The 21,505-nt window shown below is 34.2% G+C and overlaps 1 protein-coding gene across 7 annotated transcripts in view; it reads right to left on the reverse strand.

The window, feature by feature from the left end:
- The window catches only part of ZNF280D (zinc finger protein 280D), a 222,862-nt gene that overhangs the window by 45,736 nt on the left and 155,621 nt on the right, over positions 1-21,505 (reverse strand). For 6 of the 7 annotated variants that reach the window (XM_087427624.1, XM_087427606.1, XM_087427628.1 and 3 more), the window contains 7 exons: positions 20,507-20,664; positions 19,613-19,713; positions 18,454-18,600; positions 12,952-13,086; positions 10,772-11,079; positions 10,196-10,336; positions 2,555-2,617 (listed from right to left, as the gene is read on the reverse strand). In XM_087427624.1, the coding sequence (XP_087283750.1) occupies positions 2,555-2,617; positions 10,196-10,336; positions 10,772-11,079; positions 12,952-13,086; positions 18,454-18,600; positions 19,613-19,713; positions 20,507-20,664 (1,053 nt within the window). The remainder of the gene's footprint in view (positions 1-2,554; positions 2,618-10,195; positions 10,337-10,771; positions 11,080-12,951; positions 13,087-18,453; positions 18,601-19,612; positions 19,714-20,506; positions 20,665-21,505) is intronic. The other variant, XM_087427618.1, reaches the window with a different exon arrangement.

Below are 21,505 nucleotides of genomic sequence, written 5' to 3' on the forward strand. Positions count from 1 at the left end.
TAATCCAGAGCAAGGCTGTAACTCTTTTCAATTCTAAGAAGCCTGAGAGAGATGAGGAAGCTGCAGAAGAAAAGTTTAAAGCTGGCAGCGGTTGGTTCATGATGTTTAAGGAAAGACGTCATCTCCATAACATAAGAGTGCAAGGTGAAGCAGCAAGTGCTGATGCAGAAGCTGTAGCAAGTTATCCAGAAGATCTAGCTAAGATAATTAATGAATGTGGCTACACTAAACAACAGATTTTCAATACGGACCAAACAGCCTTATATTGGAAGAAGATGCCATCTAGGACTTTCATAGCTAAAGAGAAGTCAATGCCTGGCTTCAAAGCTTCAAAGGACAGGCTGACTCTCTTGTTAGGGACTAATGCAACTGATGACTTTAAGTTGAAGCCAATGCTCATTTACCATTCTGAAAATCCTAAGGCCTCTAAGAATTAGGCTAAATCTACTCTGCCTGTGCTCTATAAATGAAACAACAAAGCCTGGATGACAGCACATCTGTTTACAACATGGTTTACTGAATATTTTAAGCCATCTGTTGAGACCTACTGCTCAGAAAAAAAGATTCCTTTCAAAATATAACTGCTCATTGAGAATGCACCTGGTCACCTCAGATGTACAACCAATTAATGTTTTCATGCCTACTAACAAAACATCCATTCTTCAGCCCATAGATCAAGGAGTAATTTTAACTTTCAAGTCTTATTATTTAAGAAATACATTTCGTAAGGCTATAGCTGCCATAGATAGTGATTCCTCTGATCGATCTTAGCAAAGTAAATTGAAAACCTACTGGAAAAGATTCACCATTCTAGATGCCATTAAGAACATTTGTGATTCACGGGAAGAGGTCAAAATATTAACATTAAAAGGAGTTCGGAAGAAGTTGATTCCAACCCTCATGGATGACTTTGAGGGGTTCAAAATTTCAGTGGAAGAAGTAACTACAGAGGTGATAGAAACAGCAAAAGAACTAAAATTAGAAGTGGAGCCTGAAGATGTGACTGTATTGCTGCAATCTCATGATAAAACTTGAATGAATACGGAGTTGCTTCTTATCATGAGCAAAGAACGTGGTTTCTTGAAATGGAATCTACTCCTGGTGAAGACACTGCAAAGACTGTTGAAATGACAACAAAGGATTTAGAATATTATATTACATAAACTTAGTCGATATAGCAGCAGCAGGGTTTGAGAGAACTAACTCCAATTTTGCAAGAAGGTCTACTGTGGGTAAAATGCTATCAAACAGCATCACATGCTACAGAGAAATTGTTCATGAAACGAAGAGTCAATCAATGCAGCAAACTTCACTGTTGTCTTATTTTACGAAATTGCCACAGCCACCCCAACCTTCAGCAACCACCACCCTGACCAGTCAGCAGCCATCGACATCGAAGCAAAAGATTATGACTTGCTGAAGGCTCAGATGATGACTAGTATTTCTTTAGCAATAAAGTATTTTTAAATTAAGATATGTACATTTTTTTAGACACAATGCTACTGCACACTTAACAGACTACAGTATAGTGTAAATATAACTTTTACATGCACTGGGAAACCAAAAAATTTGGGTGACTCACATTATTGCAATATTCACTTTATTGTAGTGCTCTGGAATCAAACCTGCAAAATCTCTGAGATATGCCTGTATTTAATAATGACTCCAAAGCACAAGAGTAGTGATGCTGGCAATTCAAATATGCCAACGAGAAGCTGTAAAGTGCTTCATTTAAGTGAAAAGGTAAAAGTTCCCGACTTAAGAAAAGCAAAAACATCATATGCTGAGGTTGCTAAGATCTATGGTAACTTTTATTACAGTATAATGTTATAATTGTTCTACTTTATTATTAGTTATTGTTGTTAGTCTCTTATTGTGCCTAATTTATAAACTAAATTTTATTATAGGTATGCACATATAGGAAAAAACAGGATATATAGGGTTTGGTACTATCTGAGGTTTCAGGCATCCACCAGGGGTCTTGGAATGTATTCCCTGCAAATAAAGGAGACCACTGTACACAAATGTTCATAGCAACAATATTCATAATGGCTTCACAAAGTTTAAATAACCTAAATGGATAAACAAACTATGGTATATCCATACAATGGAATATTATTCAGCAATAAAAAAAAAATGATGTGCTGATATATGCTACAACACAGATGATTCATGAAAACACTACACTAAATGGAAGAAGCCAGTCACAAAGAATCATATAGTGCATCATTCCATTTATACGAAATGTTCAAAATAGGCAAATCTATACAGACAGAAAGTAGATTAGTGGTTGCTTAGAGATGGGGAGAGTTGAAAGGAAATGGGGATGACCACTAATGGATACAGAGTTTCTTTCTGGAGTGATGAAAATGTACTAAAATTTACTGTGGTAATGGCTGCACAACTCTGTGAACATACTAAAAACTATTAATTGTACAATTTAAACACATGAATTGCATGGCATATGAACTATATCTCAATGGAGATGTTATATATAAAAAAATTTGTCATACAACTTTTCAATACAAAGAATAAAAAAAGATCAACTAGTTACCTGAGATCTTCTGAATGCTTCTTAAAAATACAAAACCTTTTACTTGGTCGGTTACTATGAAAGCTGGAGAGACAAAACAGAGTTTATTAATTTTATTATACTGTAAGTCATATTAATTTATAGCTATATTTTTAGTTTTGAGTAAAAGAATACAATATAAATAATAAAATAATGTTTGTCAGCCCTGTTTAATTCAACATTTTATCTTACATTCCATTTTAGCTATTTATTTTCTAATGACATGTATTTCCCTAAGCATATTCCTATATGATCAGTACCTCACCATTACATTAAAAAAAGGAAATACTCAAGAGTTTTAAAAAAGAGTAAAGCACATCAAATTAATTTTTTTCATCTGTTAAGAGTTGAAAACAATTTTAAACTTTTGCTAACATTTTTGCTATAATACGAATGGTTATCAATAATAATCCTTTTTTTTAATGATTTTCCAATGTTAACATGCTGTGTCAAGGGAGGGAAGTAGAATCCAAATGATCTTGGACGTAAACACTACTTGAGCTAAATGCCACTGTTTACCATTTGTAAAATCAAACATTCAGACAGTTCTTTACAATTACTAGTAGAGATTTAAAAACAAATTAAAGCAGAATTCATAAGCTAAAACAATGCTTCTCTAAAGCACAGAACAGAAAACCACTAACCAAATTTTGCAGCCAATGATGACAGCTTTTATATATCCTTTCAAATCTGATAAGGAAAGCTATTACAAAGCCAGGATTAGCTTAGCATAGTATTACTAAAAGTGGAGTCATAGACTAATAACATCAGCATTGCTTGGGAGCTTATTTAAAAAAGCAAAGTCTTGTGTCCCCAGTAACCTACTGACTTCTCTGGCAGAGGGGCCCATGAATCTGTTTTAACAAGCTTTCTCAGCGATTCTTAAGCAGACTAAAGTTTGAGAGTAGCCAACACACCAGGTCACTGGTCACTCTCAGATATAAGGTAACCATCACCAGCACAGCTTGTATGTATGGGAAACGAAATACTCTGACTACCTCTAGTGCCCAGAAAATATCCTCAGAAGATTTCTAATAGTCATTTCTTCAATCTGAGGATAACTCCTATGAAAAAGTTTACAAATTCAAGACAACATCACAAAAATAACTAAATGAGTTTTTTCAGAAGAGAACATCAGGGAGTTGTGAAACACTGAAATCATATGCAAAAATTTGTGCACACATCTGTGTCTCCTCAAAGGACTGAGTCTAAGATTTTGTCTGATTCCCAAAGAATGTGAACCAAAATAATTTTTTTTAATGAGATTTAAAAGTAACTTTTAAAAGCTATTTCTTCTTTCTCTTCAAAAAGACTGTTTTTGGTCTATTTATTTACTTGGCAAGAGGAGAGAAAAAAATTACATTTTAGGGTCTTTCTGATGGCTTCCATTTCTGTCTACAATGTGTACCTTATTAAAACGTTGGTTATTTTAAAATTTTAGTTGTCTGATTCCGGTTTTAATTTAGATTTCCCTAGCTATAAAAAAAAGACTTATACTGCCATTTTACATTTATTACGCCAATTCCATAGTTATAGTTTCATGTATTATAGGAATGAAAAAGTGGATCTGCAGCTCACAAATGAAAAGGAAAAACAATTACCCCTCTTCTTCTATTAGATCTGCATAAAGTTAATAATAATATAGAAATAAATCTAAGAAAAGATAAAAAAGGTTAAGATTTTTACTACAGTATAATAAACACATAATGTTAAAATCTAGGTTTTAAATATTCACCACCTGATTATATGACTGTATATAATTATCAAAACTCATTAAGCTATTCTCTAAAAATAGGTGAATTTTATTGTGTATAAATTATACCTCAGTAAGACTGGAGAGAAAAAACTCCCTTTGACTATATTTTCTTAATAATCTTGATTCAGTATAAGTAACTTTACTTCTGAAGAAACACAAAAGGAACCATTTTCTAAACATGCAACAATATTGATGGTATGCCTACGATTTAAGACTCTTGACTAGAGGTTGATGATAGAATAAGAGAGAAGGCAAGTTGTCTGTCCTAGGGTTCACCGTCCAGGGGTAGAGGGTGCGGCAGGGAGTCACACAGCAGCCGGCACAGAATAAATGCCTAATAAATATTTGTTAAATAAGTGAATACATACCCAAAATAATTACCATAAGATAAACATCAATAGTGATACATATAAAGTTTTATGGCTGCATGAAGGAAAGCTGTAGGTAAATGGAGTAGAAGCCAGCTAACAATGAGGAGTTCATTTCAGTTAAGAAGGTCCATAAGCTGTCTTGCTCCAGGCAAAGCAGAGAGCTCTTAAGAGATAAAGGAATTTTCAAGAAAATAAGAGTTGAAGGAGGTGAAAAAGTAGTTAGGAATTAGATACTGAAAGGTCTGTCATTTTCGAGAAAATTTGAACTTCATCCTATTAATGTCAGGAAGGCAAAGGATTTTAGGCCAAAAAATGACCTGACCAGATGTGCCTATTCTAGCAACAGGAGAAAGGAAGAACTGGAAAAAGCGGGGGGACACTGTAGACAGGAGACCAGTTATGATCCTATCACAATAATCCAACTGTTCTTAAATGACTATTATTTAGTGCCAATAAATCTATGTAAAATATATAATGAACTAAAGCATATTTTATAAAAATTAATTCAGTACTCTGTCTTATCCATTGTATAGGAACAAACTGTTATACCAGCTTTTTTTTCTTGGAAACATTTTAAATCATCTTTCAAAGCCGAAGTGAAATGTCATTTATAGAAGACTTTCCCTTACTTCTTGTTTAAAGAATTCATCCTTACCTCCCCTGTATTCTCATAGTCATTTGTTTATCACATTAAGCTAGGTAAATCTATCTCTCCTACTAAATTATGAAAATTAAAGGCAAGGACTTTATCCACAATACCTAACAATGACAACTTAGAAATAATAATAGCTATAATTACCTGAATACCTCCTAAGTGCAAATCATTCTATTAAGCACTTTAAGCACATTTTCTCTAATAATCACAATAACTCTTTTAAAGAAAAGGAAATTGGGAGGCAGGTTAAGTAACCTGCCCAAAGTCACACAGGTAATAAATAAATGGTGAAGCTTGGATTCAAATCCAGATTTGTCTTATTCTTCACCACCAGCTTGCCATACTTCTTAGCAGATAGTAAATTCTGCTAGAAAAAGAGATATTAAATACTTATGTCTATTAACTTAAGTCTATCATATGTAGAGAAAAAGCCTTCTTACACATCATGTCAAGGAATAATAGCAATATTAGACAGCAATTCATTTGCATTTTTTTCGATTGCTACCTAAAAACCATAAGCAAACAAGGTGCAATAATTTAAACAATCAAATCCATATAATGCTTTTTTTTTAAAAAATCACTTAAAAATTCATGTTTAATGATGTTCTTCGAAAGGGTCTTACTGCATCAAGATTTTTGAATACCCTCTTTTGAGATTTTATTTAGAGCCTTTTACAATTATAACAAATACTGATTATCACTTGCTGTTTGTAATGTGCTAGGTGACATGGTGAATACGAAGAGCCTCTCCTCAAAGAGATAATACAGACACAAACAAATATAATAAAAGGCAGAATAGATGACTGGTACACAACTCAAAATAAGGAACGATCCCTATGAGTGATTGTGTGATCAGACACTTCAAAGAAGAAGGTAAATTGAGAGGGAAAACAGGCATTTCAGAGACTAATAAAGAATAAGGAAAAGCACTTGCCAGAGGTAATGACAGGCCATTCAACGGGAGATATCTAAGGCAATGAGAGAGGCCAGGGTACCAGTGAAGTAGAGAAAAAGGGAAGGGAATCTACCAAACCCTAAGGGTGGCAATGGAAGCTTTCAGTTCCATATGAGGCTAACTATGTGTAGGAGCTCAGTATGTGTGATGACGATGAAGTGCAGGGTTGGGGCTCCCCGCGAACTGTGAAAAGGGTATGAAGGGAGTCGGGCTAATTGGAAATGTTTTGGAATAGAAGGGATTTGGAGGTTCTATAGGCCAGGTGGGAAACATGATAAACGGGAGAGGGAAAAGTAGAATGACGCTTGGTTTAAGAAACCACAAAATATTTTTCCAATTTGATCTCCTATAAATTAAGTGCAAAATTAAAGCCCCATTTGGGCAGCAATGTATTTGTCACAGAACAGGAGACTTTCCACACAGAAGTATACTGAGGGAAAGGATGCCTGGGGCCTAGGTTAGAGGAAACAGAATATAGGTGTAGACTACTGTAGTAGTTGGGAGGCAGAGTGGCAGAATACAGAAGGTGGAGTGTCAGGAAGCCATGATGCACAGTGGCAGAGCAAGAGAATTTTATTAGCTCAAGAAACTTGGGGCAGTTTATTTCCAGCTGGTGGAAATAACAAATGATGCCCTGAAAGAGTATTTGGGTGGTAGTTGTGTGAATTCTGGACAGATGATAATGTTTGGCTTATTTGTGTTTTACATGCCAGTGAGTCAAAGATAAAAATACCCATAAAATAATTAGAAATGCATAGCTGGATCTCAGGAAAACTAAGGATTGAAATTTAAAGATATAAAGTTGAAAGGGAAAAGTGTCAGTGGTTAGGTTATCAAGAAAGGAAAGGTAAAGAGATAAGAAGAGTTGAAGAAAAGGCAATGACATAGAGAAGTGGCCAAAAAGGAAGAAGAAAAATAGTGCTAACAGTCTAACAGAAGCTGAGGGGGACAGTTTCAAAAACGAGTGACAACAATGTCAAATACTCTAAGAAGTCAGGGAGTAGGTAAGAATGAAAAAAGTGAACAAATGTGCTGATAAGTACATGACAGATAATCTTTAAAGGCCAGTGTTAGTTGGTAGCTGGGGATGATACTCAAATTAAAGGGTAAAGAAATGAATCACAAATAAGCTAGTAACAAACACTTTTTACAAATGTTGATGGTAAGGGGAAGACAAGAAATAAGGAAAGTAAGGGGCTGTCCCAGTGGCATAGTGGTTAAGTCCAGCGCTCTCCACTTTGGTGGCCTGGATTTGCGGGTTCGGATCCTGGGCGCGGACCTACACCACTCTTCGAGCCATGCTGTGGTGGCTACCCACATAGAAAATAGAGGAAAGACTGGCACAGATGTTAGCTCAGGGCCAATGCTCCTCAAGCAAAAAAGAGGAAGATTGATAATAGATGTTAGCTCAGGGCCAATCTCCCTCACCAAAAAAAAAAAAGAAATAAGGAAAGTAAGCAGTAGAAATAAATCTCCCTCATCTTAAAACAATGTTTGTAAACAGAAGGAACCTGGTTGAGAGAAAAAATGAAGCTGCAAATTAACTGAATAAGGTTGTGGAAGAACTAGAGGAGATAAGGGACAGGGTTAATTTTGGAGAAGTGGAACATGTTTGATTTCTGAGATTAATGTCTGGATGAAGAAATAAAAACAGGAAAAAAATTTGAGGTTGAAAAGATTAATTAAAAGGATGACCTCCTAATTATGTGATGTGACGGAGGTGTTAGCTAACACTGTGGTGGTAATCATATTGCTATATATAAGTGTATCAAATCAATACGTTCTACACTTTAAAGTTACACACTGTTATATGTCAATTATATCTCAATAAGGTTGGAAAAAAATAAAGTTAAGGGAAGAGTTGGCAAAACAAACAAAACCTACATCATAGAGTCATTGTAAAGCAAGTTTTAAGTGAGTTAACACATGTGAAGTGCTTAGTACAACACTTGGCACACACTAAGTGTTAGCCATTGTTATTACTTTAGAATAGGCTATGACACTTGACTATTAGAGAATAAAAGACAGTCATTGCGATTGGTCAATTCATAGACTAGAAGGCTGTGTAACCTGTGTATGATTCACAAATGGGTATCTCCCACCCAAAGATATTCTGTGGCTAAAGCAGTCATGAATTAGGACTTACAGAACTGCAAGGGAGGACAGAAGTAAAATACTATTGTGCAAAGAAATTTAATTTTGTGTCAAAAGATCTCAATTTGAGTGCTGGTTCTGTTGCCTACTAGTTGTGCAGCCTTGTGAAACTCACTTACCTTCACTGAGTCTTAATTTATCCAACTAAAGATGGGCAGTATAAGCCCTGTGTTATGAGCTTTTTGTGAAGACCATAATAGAAATTTCAAGAAAAGTGCTTGACAAATTATTAAATACTATACAAATAAAATGCCTTTTTCTCATCACCAAAAAAAAAAAAAAAAAAAGGATGACCCCCAACTGAGTAATTTAGCAGGCCAGGTTAACAACTAAAAGATTGAAATAAAACCTTTAGCATACTGAAAAAGGTTTAAAGAGACATTCTTGTAGGGTAAAAATAAAGAAGTATTTAAAAATAAAAAGATAGGACCCAAAGTTACAGATCATGAAGTCAGAGCAGATTGAATCAAGCACCATCTGGTAGTCTAGAACTGAGCATAAAGTTCAGAAGATGAAGACATTCAAGTCTCACCTTGGCCTTTATGCCAGGTGAGCATGACTGAAGGTGTGAAGGATTCTAGAACAAAAGCAAAGCAGCAATCAAAACAGATGATCCCGAGGGTGAGGTTGACTATAGAGTTAGATAGGTGCTGGTGGACTGGAGAAAGGAGTCAAAGGCCTGAAAATCACTGGGTAATGGGAATTCAAAAGAAATGAATGGTGTATATGATGAGATTAAAACGGTACTGTGGCAAGGACGGAGGTACAATAACTTAAAAGTTGATGTGAAGTGCTGGCACTAAAGAAGTCAAGGTACCATGAGGTCAGACTAATCATCAAGGGGAGGAAAAAACCATGAGAAAAGTGCTAAAGCCATCAAGAAAGGTGGGAGAATCCTTGAAAGGAGTAGCTGATAATGACTGGAAAGTAACAGAGAGGTCATGTTATTATCTGTAAGAAAAATCACTTTTATTAGTTATACTTTAATTATAACTTTTAAAAAAATGGAACAACTTCAATAATAAACCTAACTGGTTTATATCTGAACAATTTCTAACTACTTTTTAAAAAATAAAAATCCATCCTGAAGGATGCCCCTACTAATGAGCTACAAATGAAAGTAATACAGGCTATGAAGGCTTTCTCTGCATAGAGTAAATACTGGGTACTCAAATAATCTAAGCTGAATGAATTAATGAAAAAGAATTCCAACAGTGGCATCATGACTGGAATAGTCTCTCATTTCACTGAATGAATGCAAGGATAGAAGGCTTGATGGATGCAACAAAGTAAGAGAGAAACGGACCCAATAAAGTTCCTAACATCACTGAAAATCCTGGAAGAGTCTCTCAAAGTAATTGCTTTGAAGAGAATAACATTGAGATTACATGTATTTGTTTGGTAAATATATTTAAAACATTTAAATTTTTATCTTTGAAAATAACCATTTTTGAAAGTTCCATAGAAAAAAAAATTCCCATAGAAAAACTATTTCCCTAACAGGCCTATCCTCATTTCATTAGTCCAACTGTTCTTACAATTTTAGTTCCAGTAATTTTATGAGTTACAATTACAAGCTGGAAAATAGTACCAAGCATTATCCTAGAAGTTCCCTACTGATTTTAGATCCTTGAAGAAAAAAATTGGCTTCTAATAGGATAACTGTTTTCAAAAAATAAACTTGCTGAACTATAATTTTAATTGGTAATTATAGATGTTCATCTCTTCTTACCTCATCATATGATTTACATAGGCTTTGCTACAGCTAGTGTTGTATCTGCAAAAACTACAGTGGACATATGTAGGAAAGTGGTTTGCAAAATCTTTTATTTCGGAACAACACTCAATGCACTTGTGTACTCCCCGACGATACCTTATGGAGATATAAAGAAAATAATAAAAATATATTTTAAAACAAAAATAATAAGGGAGAGCCTTATTAATGCTCTAGTAACTAAAGCAAAGGTGTTTAAACTAACATCTTTAAACAGAGACTTATAATTTGAAAATCTGCTATGGAACAACAGCTAGAATAAGTGTAATGTTTTGGAATAAAGGGGATTAAATTAACCAATTCAAACGTCACAAGATATAAGCACAACATACAATACCAGTGTAACAGACAATGATTATAGAAAAAACATAGTACTATTCAACAGTGGTAAAAAAAATAGCTTTTTATTCTTCGCTTGGCCTTTATGCCGTAAGTGATAGCATATTAATGCACAAGAGAGTTGTGTAATAGGGTAAATTTATATTAAAGTTTTTATACTTAAATTAGTATTGTATATCAAGAATAAAAGATTACCTTAAGTTCCTCAATGCTGTATTGACTTTACTTTTTTTATTGCTACTAGCCAATGTGCTTTGTTTTTTTTGCATATTAGAGATTTTTGATTTGTATTTAGATTTACTTCCATTAGGCTTACTTGCATTAGGTTTACTTGCACTGGATTTAGTTGTATTAGGTTTACTTGTGATAGATTTTGTGGGATTTTTAGCAGGTATATTTTTAGTCCTTGGAGGTGAGAGCTGAAGGGTAGAAGTGCTTGCACTAATGGAAGGTGTAGTTGAAGATCCTGATTGAAGAGGTCCAACTGAAGCTCGAATAGTAACCTACAAAAATGAAGATAATATTCGCTTTAGAAAATTAATCCTTGCATTAGTATTAAAATATCACTGTATAACAAAAAGTTAAACATCAAGAATTTTGAAAACAGCAAGTATAAACTGTAATTGGATAAGTCTTCCATTTATTCTAAATGTTCATACCAATGAAATGAAATTAAACTTAATATTTATTCACTTGTAATATTACATTTTGTATTGATATCAGTTACATGTTAACAGTTATTAACGGATAATTAGGAGTTAATGCAAATTAAATGAATATTAAAAGAGCATATTCCATAGCTATTTTTATGCTCTGATATAACTAAAAAAATTCACCAACATAGAGGTCAACATTTAAATCTCAAAGCCTAAAAATTAACTCTAGAAAGGCCTGCATTAACACTTCAACAACCATAAAACAAACAGGTCTACAGCAAGTGTGACCTCCTCTTGCTCATTGGGCAGGATTTATGTTTGCAAAGGTTATGGGAAGGGTTACATCGATTCATTATACTGCATGGAGAGTTTAATAATATCTAGGATTTCCTTAAAGGGAACTAATATAGAACTTATCACTTAGTATTCAGAAATTATATTTCTTGGTTGACAATGGAAAACACAAATGCCTACCAACATTCTCATTAATCATTTGACTATACTCCCCCCATGTATTTGAGGACTAGCCTACGAGGAAGTCCTAAGAAATCACATGTGCTTTGGTATCATACAAAAGCACTGGACTAGGAATCAAAAGACCTGAGGTTAAATCTCATACTACTTCTTCCTAGCCATGTGACCTTGAATAAGTAATTTATCCTCTCTATGCTTCTTTATCTATAATATGGGACAATATCTGCCTTGTCTACCTCACTGGAATGCTGTATAGATTAAATAATAGAATGCATGAAAAAGCATATCAAAAGCCTAATTCTAAGGTGCTATAAAAACATTTAGTATTTAGTTATTATTAATGTTATTATTACTACTATTATTAAGGGAAAATATGAGAGAGGACTGCACTGCTTACATTAGTGCTCTGCATGTCTAGTCCCAGCATTGAATGAATGGATTGCAGGGAAGGATGCTGGATAGCTTCTCTTGCTCTAGGTCTTCAGAGCATGGCTTTATATTGTTTTAGTTAATTCAAATAACAGACATACCCACATTCAAAGGTAAGTACCCAAAGCCAAATATAAATGTTTTGGGGATTATTTCACTTTGGATTATCCATGCCTCTGTTTCCCTCCACTGGAGCAAATATTCAAGAGCTGACTGTATATAAAGAAGTCAGAGAAAACAGAGGTATATAAGGCAAAAAGGGAAAAGCAAATTACAATCATCAGTATGCAGTCAGACATGTGTTTGCTCACTTAAAATATAATGCTATCCAGCAGCAGAATTTTCTTCTTGAGAGCAGACTCAGTAATAACAACTTCAATAAACATCTGAGAACCTATGGCATTCAAGGCACTATACCAGATGCTGAGAACACAAAGATAAATAAAACATGATTCTTGATCTCAAGCATCTTATAGTTTAGCAGATAAAACCAACATACACACAGCCAACTGGAATAGGATATATAAAAGGCTAAAAAAATAGGCTATATAATATTGACACAAGCCATTGACCCAGAGAACAGTTAATCTAGTTGCACTTTTTACAAAGAAATACCACTCTAGCATAGCACACACTACTGACCAAAAAACAATGGTTAAGTTTTTTCCTTAACATAAGAATGATAAAACCCAAAATTAAAGTCTTAATAAAAATCAGAAATCATTTTTTAAAGTATTATATTCAGTAGATAAAACCAGGCAGGAGTTAATTTCTATTATCATATAAAATGTTAAAAAATAACATATTTGAACTCACTTTTGTTCCAGGAGGCAATCCTTCTAGTTGTTTAGGTTTTATAAATGTTCGATGATGCTGAGTCTTGTGATCCATCTTCTCTTTGCACGTCAAAAATTGCAGTCTGCATTTTGTACAACGATGTATTCCTTTTTTCTGTTTAGAAAACAGAAAAGAGGAGAAAAATAATTTCTGCAACCACAAATCCTGTGTCCTGAAATTGCTCTGATTTAATTTTAATGACATCTAAATAATTTTAAAACTAGTATTTTATATCTCCCATCATAAATAGCAAAATATTATTTCATTTCTTAAAACTCTTTGCATTAGTATTTGAGTTTCAAAAATGTCTGTTACTATACACAAATTGAACATGAAAGTTGTATCAATAGGTTCTAATGAAAGTTCTCTCCATAGTGGTGTGAAAGCTCTTTTAATTGTAATTTTAAAGCATTTAAATATACGATACTGTAAAAATGAGTTATACTATGTTTTTATCCTAGAAAAAAGTAAATTCTTTTTAATTTTTGCTATTTCCAATTGGTTGACAAGTTGGTATAAGAAACAAATATCTAACCAGACATTTCAAAGACAGTTATTATAGAAATGGCTGCATAAAGCAGTGTTGTCTAATAAAACTTTCTGCAATGATGAATGTGTTCTTGAACTGCACCGTCCAATATGGTAGTCACTAGTCACATGTGGTTATTGAGCACCTGAAATGTGCCAAGTGAACTGAGGAACTGAATTTTTAATTTTATTTAATTTTAATTAATTTAAATTTAAATAGCCACAGGTGGCTAGTGCCTACTACATTGGATATGGAGGTATAAATCAGGACAATTATTCCCAATCTACTTACTGGTTGAGACCTCTTGACTGAGTCCCTCCTCAAACCCAATCCTGCTATTATTCTACAGATGGGAAACAGGACCCAAGAAAAACCTATATCATTTCCCCGTAGCTAGTTAGTGACATTGCCAGAATCCTGACCCAATGTTCTTTCTGCTATAGAATATCAACTACAATCTTTACCTATATGCATTAATTTAAAAATTATATACATGTTAAGTACATACATATATAAACTTAAAAGACATATAAATACATTCTTATGTTTTCTTTAAAGCTGCAATCTGCCAGATATATCACTATTTCCATTTAAATACACTCAACATTCATAGAATTCAAATACGGTAATAGACTGGGAAGCACCTAGCACACTGGCACACAGCAGGCATTTCCTAAGTTCTTTACAAAGTTCAAAGCAATATATAAATATAATATATTTGTAATCCTATTCTAGCTGTATCTTAAGACTATCTTAGAAGTGTGGTGCATTAGATTATATCATACGTACAGGCAAATTAAACAGATTCACTTGTATGTCCTCACGGAAGAAGAGGAAAAAGAGAAAACTTGGCCAAGAAACAAATACTAAGAAAACAGAACACAAAGAAAGTTCTCTAGAATCCAGTTCCCAGAAATCTTTTCTCTAGCTATAATCACTCCCTAGGTTACCTCACCCAGTTTCATGGCTTTAAATACTATCTATCCAACTGCCTACTTGACATCACTACTTGATGTCTAATATGCATCTCAAATCAAAACGGACAAAATTGAATTCTGGCTTTTCTCCCTACCTCCCTGCCTTAAAAAAAAAAAAAAAATCTGTTCTTTCCTCAGTCTTCCCCACATGACAGTATATGAAAACTCCATTCTTTCAGCTGCTTAGGACAAAACACTCGGTCACTCTATCTCACACTCCATATCCAACCCATTAATAAAACCTGTCAGCTCTATTTCAGAAACTTTCATAATCTTTCACTTCTCATTACCTCCAACCACTGTCACCATACTGGTCCAAGCCACTCACCTGGGTACTGTAAGTATCTCCTATCTTCTCCCCGTCATGTTCTTTCCTCTCTACGGTCTATTTTCCCCATAGATACCAATGATCTTAAAATATGGCAGATCTTTCACATGCTTAAAATGCTCCAATGGCTTTCCAATGAACGTCCTGATTCTGGTTTACAAGGCTTTACATGAACTGGCCTGTATTCTATTGCTACAACCTTATCTCCAACTACTTTTCCTTTTATTAGTTTACTCTGCTCCAGCCACACTGGCCTCTTGGCTGTTCTTTGAATCCCCCAGGTATACACTCACTTCACTGCCTACATAATGTTACCTCTCCCAGATTTCCACATGGCTTACTCCTTTATTTCCTTCAGCGAGGGCTTTTTTTGACCACTCTGTATATAAAACAATAACCACTCCTCCACTCTCAACACCTCCCCAATCCTCGGCACTCCCCATCCTCCACATTTTCCTTCCACAGTACTTATCACCAGCTACCATGCATACACATTCAAACATAAACACACTTATTTTTCACCCTTCTCTATTATAATACAAACTTTGTTTTGTTTACTGCTATATAATACCTAAAAGAGCCTCTGGAACATAGTAAGGCACTCAATAAATATTTGTTAACTGAATGGATAGTGAGATAGCAAAAGACTGACAGAGAAAGTGCATATGAGCAACAGATACAATTTAACTAGTTCAAAATGTCTGCCATTCTATTCAATGAACATTTGTCCAGAGCCCTGAGATAGAATACATAAATCTACTATTCCCTTAGTTAGAGACAAGTCTTGCACATCTCTCTTAACGTATGCACGCATTTTGATGCACTAAGAGTGATAAAGATACAGTACATTTTTTAATAACATGATGTTCAACTAAAGAAATAGTGATCTATTCCAAGGGTAGAGAAATAACTGTGCTGAACTTTTTGACGAGCATACTACATTGTTTGGGAGACTTAAATGGATTTAAGGGTAATTCTGACTATATGTAATTAGTCAGACCTAAATACCAATGTGAAATCTGACTCTGTGGTAGAGCAGTAAAAGCTTGGGTTCTGAAGTTAGATATTAACTCTGCTTTTTATTAGGCTATGTGACATTGGACAAGTTACTTTCTCTAAAACTTTGTTTCCTCATCTATAAATTAGAAATAATAATATACACAGGCTGATTGTGAGGATTAAACAAAATAATCCATACAAAGCCCCTACTGCTGCCATAAGGTAAGTGACTACATATGTTAACTGCTTATAATTTTTATTAACGATCTAGTGAGCATATTTAACACATCGGAAATCACTTTCATTATTTCTTAAAAGTCATACGAACTGGGTTGTTAGCTCTAAAATCACCCAAGACTTAATAATATAACCTCTTAAAGAAAAGTTACAACCAAAGTCTTCAAAGACAATAAAATGAGCCATAGAGTCAACAATTTTTATTGTCTAATATCACACTAATAATGTCATCTCGATTACAAGTTTATAATCTTGCTCAGCTATAGTTTTCCAGTATTTTGTAAATAATTACACAAATTGTAAACACCTTGAAGGATGCTTATTGATCTTTCTTATTAATAAATTTCCCCCCCTTTACTACTGGCTGTCTACCTCCTAGGTACTCCAAATAAACAAAAAAGGAAATTGGGCACCCATGGCAAGTTAAGACATAAAACTCAGGGTATAAAAACTGATTATAAATCACATAGCCCATATAGTAGACTCACACATCTCTTTCATAATTATCACTCTTCTTACAACTACATCTCACTCTGAAGCTTAGTAAAGCATGTGGGAAAAATTATGTGAAAAGCCCCATAATGAAATAGAACTACTGTTTTATATCTCATTCTCCCTTTCAAAATTAGAGGCCAAAGATGACATATAGACTACCAAGAATAGTGTTTCCCAAACTCTGCTCCTCAAGAAATGTTAATAAGTATAGTGCAAATAAAGGGTTTAATGGCCAAATAAATTTGGGGTATAATACATACTATATCCTTTGCTTGGAGATTTACAATGTATTAGCATATTAAAAGCTCTGAGGAGTCTTATTTTAAAAAACAGACAAACAAAACTGCTTAATTTTGTAAAACTATGCCTTTACCAGCCAGCCCTAGTGGTCTAGCGGTTAAGATTCGGAGCTCTCACCGCAGCAGCTGGGGTTTGTTTCCCAATCAGAGAACCATACCACCCCTCTGTCGGTTATCATACTGTGGCGGCTGTGTGTTGCTGTGATGCTGAAAGCTACACCAGCAGTATTTCAAAGACCAGTAGGGACACCCATGGTGGACAGGTTTCAGTGGAGCTTCCAGACTAAGACTGGGAAGAAGGACCTGGCCAACCACTTCCAAAAAATTGGCCATGAAAACCCTATGAATAGCAGCAGACCACTGTCTGATATAACACTAGAAGGTGAGAGAAGGGCGCAAAAAGACTGGGCAGGGTTCTGCTCTGCTGTGTACAAGGTCACTAGGAGTCAGAATTGACTTGACGGCACTAACAACAAAGACATTTACCAAATTTATTTACCAGTAACAATTTGGGGGGAAACATCTATTAACACCTGATGGAACACTGTTGGGGAAACCTAGAATAGAAAGATCTTGCCAGAACTTCTCAAGGATGGGTAGCATCCCAGTCACATCATGGGTGATCCCAAATTCATCTGGAAATTCTACTTCTGTGATCTTTCCCAATTAAAAAACACAATCAATTTCATGATTATCTAATGACTATAACTGAAAGCAAAGTGAGCAACCAATGCTGAATAAATGGGCACGCCAATTTAATCAACAATAAGAAAGTGTAATGAGCTGATTAGTGAGGTGGCAAAACTTGTTTATATGTCAGATTCAATAAACCCAATGACTTCTGATTTTGGCAAAGGCACTGTTGCTCTTTCAAGCACTCAAGAACAGGATTAGTGTTACATAAAAGTTTTCAGTGCAAACCAAGTATAATTGCTTCAGTAAAGGAACCAGTAAGCATAACATCAGAATTCAAGAGAAGGGGATAAGTACTAATATTGGGTCCTAAAAATTACATAGCAGAACTGGCAGAAGTCATCCAAAAAACAAGTTATGACCTAAATATAGTTCTTTGGCAGAGTTCATATACAGAGCAATAAGTGCTATTACTGTTTCCTTTATTACTCGTAGCTATAAAAAACCACTCCTGGTCAATGATGACAACATGTCTTCTCATAATAAGGGGGCTAGAAAGTAGAAACAAAGTTTGAAGAGAAAAAAGAAAACAAGATTCTGAGTCCTAAGTCTTTTCTTTCTCAGTTCAAACTCATCTTTTCCCCTGTTCTTGATAAATACCTTCAAAAACATTCCCATATCCACTCTTAGACCCTGAAATATCCGATCTTTTGGATATTCCACTCACCTTCCCTTATTTCCTTCAATCCTAGGTTTCCTATTTCTAGATATCTTTCAGAATTTTCATTTATGAGCCACAACATCACCAGAAAGGAAGCATGGAAAAACACGTAGAAGTTTCACAAGTAATTCAGCAGAAACTGAAAATTAATCATGTCATTTGGAACAATGTTGCTTCTCTTTTAGAGCAAATCTAACCAATGTTCTAAGTCATAATCTATCTTTTTGCTAAAACAACATGAACAAATAACTGGTAAATCTCACCTGATGCTTCATATAATGATGCATATAGGGTGTTGCAATTTTAATAACTTTGAGGCAAAATGGACATAGCAAGTTCTTAGTGTTTTCATGAGATGTTCTAAAATGAGTTTCTACATCAGAAAATGATGATGATCGATAATTGCAAACCTACAAATAGAAAGAAAGTTTAGTTTAACTTAAAAATGTATGATGATACGCAATTACAAAGTAATGATGTCATTTGTTTGGAAAAACACCATGTACTACTAACCCAGCTCTGATGTCTACACAACCAAGAATCCCATTAATGCAAGCACCAATAATCTTTGAGACAGAAAAGTTATCTTTCAAAGTTTAGGGATGCTTCCCAAAAGATAACTAGATCCTCTTCTTTTTACCAGATCTTTTTATCTATCACCCTCTACCTTGACTTGAATTTTCAAACTCTGACACCTCTTGCCCTATAAAGTTTTTTCTGCTACATAAAACAGCATTCTCCTTTAGATTATAAATGGCCTCCAAGCCATGCAGTGGCAATTTATTTTTATCTTGCTTTCCTACTCCTGCAAATTCTGGAAAAATACTAGTCCCAAAGCATTTGGTAGGGTTTTCTACACTAAAAGTATTTCACATTTCCCTTGTATGCCTACATTCTTCCCTACATGGTAAGGTAAGTCCATATGTTTGTCTTTCTCCCACAGGGCTTTTCTTTGTCCAGTGTACGGGTGGGCAAACAACAGCCTGTGGCCCAATTCCAACTCTTTGCTGACCCTACATACAATGCATGAGTTATGTCAAGAGAATTTCTACTAATAAATTATTTATGAGAAGGATTTTAATTTTAGTAACCAATTTTATCTAAATGGTTAGAAAAATAATATATTTCATGACACATGAAAATTATATGAAATTCAAATTAAAGTGTCCATAAATAAAGTTTTACTGAAACACAGCCACATTCATTCATTTACTTATTGTCTATGGCTGCCTTTGTGCTACAATGGCAGAGTTGATTAGTTGCAACAGAGACCATATGACCCTCAAAGCCCAAATATTTACTATCTGGCCCTTTAGAGTAAAAAATTTGCTGACCCATGGCCTAATAGATTTAAATCTTGTAACCAAAACAACAGAAAACAAACCAAACAAACACTAAGAACAAAATAAAATATGTGTATACCTGACAAATATATGGCATTTCACCGGGTTTATGATTGTCCTTCATATGTTGTAAAAGAATATGCTCTGTTTCAAACGATAATTCACAGATTTTGCAAATGGCTAAAAGTGGGGTGAAAAAAGACATTATACCATTTTAAGATACATATATATATATATATATATACACACACACACATATCAAATCATTATGTTGTATACCTGAAACTAAGATAATGTTATATGTTGATTATTCCTCAATTTTTAAAAAACGTATTCTCTTGAGGCAAAGATATAGATTAAAAAAATTCACTTTATACATCTATATCAACAACAACAACAATAATAGTAGTAGTATTGGTGGTGGTGATGAACAGTTATAAAGTTGTTAACTGTATGCCAAGCATAGTTCCCAGTACTTTTACTTACATTAACTCACTTAATTCCCATAACAACATTACGAAGCAAGTATTTCTATTATCCCAATTATTCAAATATTAAGTAACTTGCCTGAGATCACATAAGCTGTATTAAGAGGCAGAGCAGGAATTTAGACCAAAGCTGCCTAGCTCCAAAATCTATCATTTTAACTATCATTGTAGTAACTTTTCTTATTAAAGTTTAAAGGAAGGGCACTGATTTCATATTTGAAAACTATGATCTGAGGCTTCTAATTTAGTCCCCCACTTATAAAGCACAGGTTATTTATCTTAATGAATCATTTACAAGAGGGACTTTAATATTAGTAACTAATTTTATTTAAAAGTTTATATCAATTAAAACAACTTTTTCAAATTTGCCCTCAAATTCCCAATTCTTTTTCTTATTCTTATTTGTCTAACAGGCTTCTTAAGGTTTTTTCAGAGTTTATATTGTCAAAATCAATACTCAACATTTAAATGAAATTGTAACTTACTAGAAAATTCATGGGGTGTGTGTGTACTTTCAATGTGACACTGCAGTTGAAATGGTGTGGGAAACTGACGGTAGCAATGCTGGCAGGTGGTGTGGTTTTCCCAGCTCTCGCTGCTCTGCTTCTCAAGTTCCAAATGATGTTTCATGTGGTTCATAAACCTATAAATGATTGTCAACAGGTGCAAAAATTCAGATTTAAAAACAAAAATCTCACAAATAAGTATCTGACTCTAAATCTTAAAAACATATTACCCAAAATAAAATTGCAAAAGCCTTAAAGTCCTCCAGAAAAGTGTGCACTTTAATAATCACTTTCATTAAGTGGCTAAGTAAACATCTTTTCTTCTTATCTTTGTTTTAAAATAATTCATTAATGTAATTAATCTGAAATATCACTAATTTGCTCTGCTAATCATTTCAGATTATTAAAGTGTCTTTTTAAAGATAAAACAGGTCTTCTTTTCCATACATGAAATACTATTCACATTTTTAAATAAAATACTGAAAGTAAGGAAACCTTACCACCAAATGCAGCTACAGAGTCATGAGAGAAATCTTTTAAGGCCGTGAAGATATACAATAGATTCCAGCTGCTTAAAAGACAAATTACTGGTATTTTTACTTGTGTCTTGGTTTCTAAATGCATGTAATAGCAATTTTAATGCCTAGAATTACAAAAACCTTTTGTTTTATTTAATGATACTGCTCTACTGTTAGCACAGACCGTTCATTTTAACTTGCAGACTGTGCCCTTTGTAGGCAACGTCCATTTTTCAGTTTTACATTCTGCTATTTCAGCTTCCCTAAAAGGCTGCTTATGAGCAGGAACTATGACCTTCAACACCACAGAGTGCAATATAAATGAGAATACCTATTTAAAAGAGCTTACTGAAGCTTTTTGCTAAATTTGAAAGTAAAGTTATTCGATCAAAATAACAATTTTTAGACTAAGTCAACTATTAACAATTCACTTTGCGTCTACAGGAAATAATCTTGAAAC

Source organism: Ceratotherium simum, chromosome 3, assembly GCF_057802395.1.
Source record: "Ceratotherium simum simum isolate JZ-2026a chromosome 3, ASM5780239v1, whole genome shotgun sequence".
Lineage (NCBI taxonomy): Eukaryota > Metazoa > Chordata > Mammalia > Perissodactyla > Rhinocerotidae > Ceratotherium > Ceratotherium simum.